Source organism: Borostomias antarcticus (assembly GCF_949987555.1).
Source record: "Borostomias antarcticus genome assembly, chromosome: 11".
NCBI lineage: Eukaryota > Metazoa > Chordata > Actinopteri > Stomiiformes > Stomiidae > Borostomias > Borostomias antarcticus.
Window position 1 is genome coordinate 18,041,947 of NC_140244.1, and position 8,917 is coordinate 18,050,863.

The window sequence follows — 8,917 nt, forward strand, 5'->3', positions numbered from 1 at the left end:
GGTGGTCGCACAGATGTAAAGCACCACGGAGACACCCAAAAACACAGCACGACCATCAAGGATGGGGCTACAGGCAGCAAGGCATTGCACTTTGCCACTTACAACTACAACAAGCATTAGTAGATGGCCACAGAGGGCAGAGGCATGCACCTAGACTCCATGGTGCAGCCAGGTAAAAAGTAAACTACCGATATATACTAATATATACTGATATGATCTGATACTGTTTTGATACTGATATGACTAATATGATACTGATACAAATTTATACAGATATTGCCCATTCAATTTCAGTTCAATCCCTCATGAAATAAAATTAATGAACAATATAAATCCTGTTGCTGTGTCCTTTTATAATGTCAGTAGGACCCCCCCCCCCCCAACCTATTTCTGAGGTCTCAAGGTTGGCAAGTATGATTGTACTGTTACCCTGCGCTCAGAGCTGTCTGTGTACTTAGCTGAACGCCTGGGTCTTGCTGCATCACAGTCCTTCACTCTCACTACACACTCAGAAGCCTTGGGCTGCAGTGTGTGTGTGTGTGTGTGTGTGTGTGTGTGTGAGGGTGTGTGTGTGTGTGAGTGGTGTGTGTGTGTGTGTGCGGGGTGTGTGTGTGTGTGTGTGAGGTGTGTGTGTGTGAGCAGTGTGTGTGTGTGTGTGTGTGTGTGTGTGTGTGTGTGTGTGTCAGTGAAAGACAGGAGACAGAGCCTCGCTGCGTTCTTTATCCCTGCCAGGAAGCTCTTGAATAGAGTGATTTCACACCGTCAGTCATGGCCTTGGACACAGCTCACCTACCCCCCCCCCCCCCCCACACACACACACACACTTTTACATTGTGCCTCTTTTCAATGGCAGTTGGTATACAGACACTTATTCTTTGTTTCTCTCCACCTACCCCCCTCTCACTGTGTGTGTGTGTGTGTGTTGTGTGCTTCCCTGCCTGTGTGCATCTGTGTGTGTGTGTCTGTTGTTTGCGTGTGTCCGTGCCTGTGTGTGTCTGTGTGTATGTGTGTATGTGTGTGTGTGTGTCCCTGATGAGTGTCTGTGTGTGTGTGTGTTGTTTGTGCATGTCCCTGCCTGTGTGTGTGTTGTTTGTGTATGTCCGTGCCTGTGTGTGTGTTGTGTGTGTATGTCCGTGCCTGTGTGTGTGTGTGTGTGTGTGTGTGTGTGTGTGTGTGTGTGTCCCAGTCTCCTCAGTACAGCTCGGGGAGCTTTGACTCAGTGAAGATGGAGGCGGGGGCGGAGGACCTGACGGTGGGCCGCGCCCAGCCGGCCGACGACGACGACGACGACCACGACGACCACGACGACAGCGACAAGATCAACGACGCCGAGGGCGTCGACACAGAGAGACTAAAGGCCTTCAACGTAAGACGCAGGCGTGGACACACACACACTGTAGCAGAACATACACACCTACACACAAGATAGACATATAACACTCTATATCCCTCGCTCACTAGAAAACGCACACCGAGGCACACGCCCACCCACACACTCAAGATGGACGTCACGCTACATCTCACTCACCACCTCCCTCTTGTTTGAGTGTCGTCTCGCCTCCCTCCCTCTCTCAGATGTTCGTGCGTCTGTTTGTGGACGAGAACCTGGACCGCATGGTGCCCATCTCCAAGCAGCCCAAGGAGAAGATCCAGGCCATCATCGAGTCCTGCAGCCGCCAGTTCCCAGAGTTCCAGGAGCGCGCCCGCAAGCGCATCCGCACCTACCTCAAGTCCTGCCGCCGCATGAAGAAGAACGGCATGGAGGTGAGCAACGCAGAGCCAGAGTCTCCCTCTGTCAACATCTCTCTCCCTCTCTCTCTCTCTCTCTTCCTCTGTCTGTCAACATCTCTCTCTCTCTCTCTCTCTCTCTCCCTCTGTCTGTCAGCATCTCCATCTCTCTCTCTCTCTCTCCCTCTGTCTGTCAGCATCTCCATCTCTCTCTCTCTCTCTCTCTCTCTCTCTCTCTCTCTCTCTCTCTCTCTCTTACTCTCTCTCTGTCAAAATCTCCATCTCCCTCTCTCTCTCTCTCTCTGTCAAAATCTCCCTCTCTCTCTCTCTCTCTCTCTCTCTCTCTGTCAAAATGTCCATCTCCCTCTCTCTCTGTCAAAATCTCTATCTCTCTCTCTCTCTCTGTCAACATCTCGATCTTCCTCTCTCTCTGCCTCTGCCTGTCAACATCTCGATCTCCCTCTCTCTCTGTCTGTCAACATCTCTCTCTCTCTGTCTGTCAACATCTCGATCTCCCTCTCTCTCTGTCTGTCAACATCTCTCTCTCTCTCTGTCTGTCAACATCTCGATCTCCCTCTCTCTCTCTGTCTCTCAACATCTCGATCTCCCTCTCTCTCTCTCTCTCTCTCTCTCTCTGTGTCTGTCAACATCTCGATCTCTCTCTCTCTGTTGCAGGTATTTAACAATTTCCCCTTCAGGAATTGATAAAGTATCGATCTACACTTTATGGACAAAAGTATTGGGACATCTGCACATCACACCTACAGGAGCTTTTATGACATCCCTTTCTAAATTCATAGACATTCATATGGAGCTAGTTCCTCCTTTGCAGCTATAACAGCTTCCACTCTTCTGGGAAGGCTTTCTACAAGATTTTGGAGTGTGTCTGGGAATGTTTGCCCATTCATCCGGAAGAGCATTTGTGAGGTCAGACACTGATGTTGGACGAGAAGAACTAGCTCGCAATCTCTGTTCTAGTTCATCCCAAAGGTGTCTGATGGGGTTGAGGTCAGGGCTGTGTGTGGGCCAGTCAAGTTCTTCCACACCACCTTCACCCAACCATGCCTTCATGGACCTTGCTTTGTGCACTGGGGCACAGTCATGCTGGAACAGAAAAGGGCCTTTCCCAAACTGTGCCCACAAAGTTGGAAGCATAGAATTGTCAAAAATGTCTTGGTAAGCTGAAGCATTAACATTTCCCTTCACTGGAACTAAGGGGCCTAAGCCGACCCCTTAAAAACGTGTCATTCTTTTACGGCGCAATCCTCATTACGGGGGAGCCTCGCGAGGGTGCATGACCTCCAGGGCTCACTGATATCCTGATGACAGACCTCCAGGGCTCACTGATATCCTGATGACAGACCTCCAGGGTGCACTGATATCCTGATGACAGACCTCCAGGGTGCACTGATACCTGGATGACAGACCTCCAGGGTGCACTGATACCCGGATGACAGACCTCCAGGGTGCACTGATACCTGGATGACAGACCTCCAGGGTGCACTGATACCTGGATGACAGACCTCCAGGGTGCACTGATACCTGGATGACAGACCTCCAGGGTGCACTGATACCTGGATGACAGACCTCCAGGGTGCACTGATATCCTGATGACAGACCTCCAGGGTGCCCTCGTTTTCACTTGCGAAGTTGTGCATCCTAGTCCTGTAATTTGCTAGAATTGGAATTTATCGTCATATCCCCTATGTTGTTACAAGTAAGCTCACCTTTTTCTCCTGTGTCCCGAGTCATTTGCCGGTGAATATTCAGCCAATGCAGAGCAGTCTTTCAGGTAGATGACATTTTCATTATTTACTGGAGGTGACATTACGTGTTGACATGAACTGTTGATCAGTTATTACCCTTAGGCTATTACCCGTGCCCTGCACGAGCCTACAACAATATCACGCACATGTCGAAATTAGATCATTTACCATCAACACCTTTATTAACACTGCTTCTGCCATGTTTCCAAAACCTGGATCACATATACACATATGATGTTAACCTAAAAAAGATGTGTCTTTTAGCCATTTCGACTGTCTGGACGACTTGATGATGATGATGACCTTCATGGCCTCGCTTGGTCATTTTGTTACCAGGCTATTCTATTAGATTATAATCTATTAGATTATAAGTAATAATATATATAAGTAGTATATAAGTAGTTTAAGGTCACGTCTTCATCAGTTCATGACACAAAACTGGATTATATGGGCCAGTATTTCAAAACAGATTTGGCGCACAATAGAATCAGCAGTAACAAAAAAGTACGCAGGCAGGGGAGAACAGTAAATGTGTTTACATCAAATAAAATAAAATAGATTTCCATTATTATCTTCCAACGCGTTACTTGAATTGCATTTCTTCTCGAGTGAAAGCGAGTTTCTATGTTTAATGCAGTTTAAAGGTACCCAATGTAGTTTCTGACCCCTTCAAAACCACTCTAAAGCAAATTTGAGAAGGTGGTCCCCGAAAATCGCATACTACGTCATTGCGTCAATACGCGGAGCACATAATAGTGACGTTTCACACAGCTTTGTTGTTTTCAAAACATTAGCTAAATATCATTTTGCGAAGAAATTACAAGGTAGGAAAGACATTCAAGTGATTCAACATGTTTATTAGACTACAAGGAACCATATAATCGAGGAATTTCGAAAATAAACAAAGAACGGATTGTTTTGATTCACGTTTCATTGGGTACTTTTAACTGTCTTATTAACATTTATATTGTAAATATCAGGTAGGACTATAAAAATCAAAGGGACACTATGCTCTCCTGCAAAACAAATTGTATCTTTAATAGCCTACAAATTACAACTAGGCTACTGATATATAGATCCTCTTGGGAGACGGGAGTTTTAACGTTTATATCAAAACGTCAAACATATAAGTGCTTACTTTTAACAACTGAACATACAAGTAATAACATAGGGGATAGGCTGCATTATCATTATTACTATTATCTTCGGACAAGCGACTTGAATTGCATTCCTTCGCAAGTGAAAACGAGCGCACCTGGAAGTCATTCATCCGGATATCCCTGCCCCCTGTAGGTGCTAGCGATTTGTTGAGCGGTGGGGGGGGGGATCACCGGCGGCCGTTCTGTGATTCTCCAGAACCTACAGATCGCCAGCCCGCCCCTGGTCTACACAGAGGAATGAGAGAGTGTGTGCGTGCGTGCGTTGAGTCTGCAGTACCTACATGGATTCGGTAGCTTGTCTGTCTGGACAGCTGTGTTCTTTGCCTCCAGTAGAAGCCTGGAGCATAATATATCCCTGTAGGTGTGCTCTTCTGCCCCTGTGTGGTGGATATTGGAACTACACCAAGTGTTATAAGGATCACTGTGGTGTTGGTTGCAATCTTGTCAGGCTCATAGGGGCTGGTCCCAGCTGGCGGTATTGACAGACATTCAAACAACAACATTTCTAACATTGTCTTGTGTGTTGGTTATACGCTGTGGTTGTTCGGTGGTTGTGTGATGGTCCTCTACTGTACCTCCGCCCAGACACGCCCCACGCCCCCTCACCTCACCTCCGCCATGGCTGAGAACATCCTGGCCGCCGCCTGCGAGAGCGAATCACGCAAGGCCGCCAAGAGGATGCGACTGGATGTCTACCAGGCGCATGTGAGTCACCTCCCGGTGTGTGTGTGTGTGTGTGTGTGTGTGTGTGTGTGTGTGTGTTTTTACCCAGAAGGTTTGATCATCTGTACAGTAACATACAGCTCGTGGCTGTATGTTATTCTGTATGCCTGAGATCAAAGAGGTTGGAAGTCATGTGGGACTGAACACTCTCTCCTCTCCTCTCCATCCCTCTCTCTCTCTCTCTCCTCTCCATCCCTCTCTCTCTCCTCTCCATCCCTCTCTCTCTCTCCATCCCTCTCTCTCTCTCTCCTCTCCATCCCTCTCTCCTCTCCTCTCCTCTCCTCTCCTCTCCTCTCCTCTCCTCTCCTCTCCTCTCCTCTCCTCTCCTCTCCTCTCCTCTCCTCCTCTCCTCTCCTCTCCTCTCCTCTCCTCTCCTCTCCTCTCCTCTCCTCTCCTCTCCTCTCCTCTCTCTCCCCCCCCCCCCCCCCAGGAGGAGCAGATAGCCCTGGACAAGCCCGCGTGTCGGGAGCCCGCGTCCCTGGCCCACTCCGCCTACTCCCTGGCCGCCTCCGCCTTCTCCCAAGACCCGGGACTCTACATCAACGGAGGCCTCAACTACAGTTACCGTGGTTACGGCGGCCTGGGAGCCAGCATGCAACACCCGGTCTCCCTGACAACAGGCACCGCTCAGAGCAACGGTGAGAGGGAGTGAGCGACAGAGGGGGAGAGTGAGAGAGAGAGAGGGAGAGAGAGGGACAGAGAGAGTGAGAGGGAGGGAGAGAGAGAGGGAGAAGAGAGGGCAGGATGAGGAGAGAGAGAGAGGGAGAGAGAGAGGGCAGGAGAGGGAGAGAGAGAGAGGAGAGAGAGAGGGCGGGAGAGAGAGAGAGAGAGAGAGAGAGGGCGGGAAAGAGAGAGGGAGAGAGAGAGGGCGGGAGAGAGATAGAGAGAGAGAGGGAGAGAGGGCAGGAGAGAGAGAGAGAGAGGGAGAGAGAGAGGGCGGAGAGGGAGAGGGAGAGGAGGGGGCGGGAGAGGGAGAGAGAGGGCGGGAGAGAGAGAGGGCGGAAGAGAGGGAGAGGGAGAGAGAAAGGGCGGGAGAGAGGGAGAGGACGGGAGAGAGAGAGGCGGAGAGAGAGGGAGAGAGAGGGCGGAAGAGAGAGAGAGAGGGAGAGAGGGCGGGAGAGAGAGAGAGAGAGAGAGAGAGAGAGGGCGGGAAAGAGAGAGGGAGAGAGAGGGCGGGAGAGAGAGAGAGAGGGCAGGAGAGAGAGAGAGGGCGGGAGAGGGAGAGAAGAGAGAGAGAGGGCGGGAGAGGGAGAGAGAGGGCGGGAGAGAGAGAGGGCGGAAGTGAGGGAGAGGGAGAGAGAGAGGGCGGGAGAGAGAGAGAGAGGGCGGGAGAGAGAGAGGGCGGAAGAGAGAGAGGGAGAGAGAGAGGGCAGGAGAGAGAGAGAGAGGGCGGGAGAGAGAGAGGGCGGAAGAGAGAGTGAGAGAGAGAGGGCGGAAGAGAGAGAGAGAGGGAGGGAGAGAGAGAGGGCGGGGAGAGAGAGAGAGAGAGTTTCCTTATTCGCCCAGTGAATGGCCGTCGAGTGACACGGCTGGGGTTTGAATGCCGCTCACGCTTGATTACGCATGTAGTCAGGCGAAGAGGTGCGGCGGCGCCCGCCCGGGGGTTAAAGACACGCTGCCAAGGTGACCTGCGTTTTCTGGGTGAGTCAGCCGGCCGGCGGGGTCTGGACACCTGTCCAGCGGTCTGCAGGTCACAGGTCACAGGTCGGCCGGTCCCTCCTCTCCGCCACCGGTCGCCGAGGAAACTAATTCACTGTAATTAACGTCAGCGTGTCTCGTTTGATGGCGGCGCCAAAGTTAGAGAATCGCACAGCTTCTATTTCTCGATGGTTGACGCATGCATTCATTCCCATACTGTGAATTATTAATGAGAAATGTTCCGCTTGATTTTTCATATAACTCCATACAAATGATCAAGTAGGTGTCTGTGGCTATTCACGTCGGCTACGCGTTGCACCTCAGTTGATTCAAGCTGTCATCACAGTCTCTAATTCAGCCAGCTAGGCCCAGTCCAGCTAGCTAAATTAGCTGGTTACAACTGAACCAGAGCATTGTTGCTTAATCTAATGAGTGAAAACATAGCTGTCAACATCCAATGTAAAGTGAGCTCGCGGAACACACCTGGCTGTCAGATTTATTGATGATGATGCTGCTGATTCCTGACATTGGATGGCTGCAGAGGAGCCATAACGTTAGTCTGCAGATGAACTGAGCTCTGACGGTCAGTCACACATCTGGACCTGGGGGTTCTCTCCACTCCTGGACGTCTTTAAGACCGTATATGTTGTCAGCTGATATCAGTACGCGTCTTTGATCAATCTCCTCTCTCTCTTTCTCTTCCTCCCTTTCTCTGTCTCTCCCTGTCTTTCTTCATCCCTCCCTCCCTCTCTCTCTGTCTCTCTCTCCCTCCCCTCCAGGCCCTACAGACCTGAGTATGAAGTCTCTGGGCTCCAACTCCTCCTCCTCTAGCTCCAACAGCCACGGGGGGCGGAGCGCGGGCGTGGGGGGCGGGGCGGCGGGGGCGGCGGGCGCCCAGCTCAGCCCCACGGAGATCACGGCGGTCCGCCAGCTCATCGCCGGCTACCGCGAGTCAGCCGCCTTCCTGCTACGCTCGGCCGATGAGCTGGAGAGCCTCATCCTGCAGCAGAACTGAGACGCTCCTCCTCTCCTCCTCCTCCTCCTTCTCCCCCTCCTCCTCCTCCCTCTCCTCCGCCTCCTCCTTTTCAATCTGCCTCAGCTGAACCTCCTCTCCCCTCTCCTGCTCCTCTGTCTATCCCTCCACCCTCCTTCTCCACTCTCTCTCCTTCTCTCTGCACTGCCGGGAGGGAGGGGGCAGGCATGTGACCCCGTGACCCCGCGACCCCCCCCACAGCCCCGCCTCCAGTCTGTCTGACTCTGGAGTCAGGAGCCCCGCAGGCCTGGAGCAGCCATACCCCCCCCCCCCCCACCGGACCCTCCTCACCCCGCCCTCACCCCCACCCCCACGCCCAGGCCTGCCCTCAGCGGAGGAGCCCAGGGGACGAGGAGACGTGAGGAACACCGCAGGGTTGCGCCGGGACCAGTAGAGCGCCCCCTACTGTACGACTGACTAGACTGAGTGTGACGGGACTCGGTTGGACAGAGACCCCCCCCCCCCCCTTGCCAACAGCATCTCATAATAACTATGGAAATATGACTGGCTAACTCGTACTAAAAATATTTGTAAATGACAAATACCTTTTGATTGAAGGTAATGTGTTTTGTTTGGAAATCCATGGGTGGTTTGAGTGCGTTTGCTCTGAAGCAACGGAGGAGAGCGAGGGACCGGTCTGATAGAGAGCACTGACTTTGACCGAGGCCAAGGAAGAAAGCAAGACTGGAAAGAAACGGAACGAATTTTTTAAAATAAAAAATAAAAAAAAGAGGAGAGGAGAGGCAACTCATGCTTGCTGTAAATAGGCCCTCTGTATCCTACAGCACTTTTCTCCATCAGACCTCCCCTCTCTCCTCTTCCTCTCCCCCCTCTTCTGCTCCTCCTCTCCCCCCTCTCCTCCTCCTGCC

The 8,917-nt window shown here is 51.7% G+C and overlaps 1 protein-coding gene across 1 annotated transcript in view; it reads left to right on the plus strand.

Moving 5' to 3' along the window:
* nol4lb (nucleolar protein 4-like b) overlaps nt 1-8,030 on the plus strand; it is a gene marked incomplete at its 3' end in the record, with an annotated part of 69,933 nt that extends 61,903 nt beyond the window's left edge. Inside the window, exons 4-8 of the mRNA XM_084446007.1 lie at nt 1,187-1,366; nt 1,576-1,764; nt 5,240-5,359; nt 5,808-6,015; nt 7,795-8,030. Coding sequence (XP_084302133.1) covers nt 1,187-1,366; nt 1,576-1,764; nt 5,240-5,359; nt 5,808-6,015; nt 7,795-8,030 — 933 coding nt within the window. The remainder of the gene's footprint in view (nt 1-1,186; nt 1,367-1,575; nt 1,765-5,239; nt 5,360-5,807; nt 6,016-7,794) is intronic.
* Nucleotides 8,031-8,917: the final 887 nt, after the last annotated feature.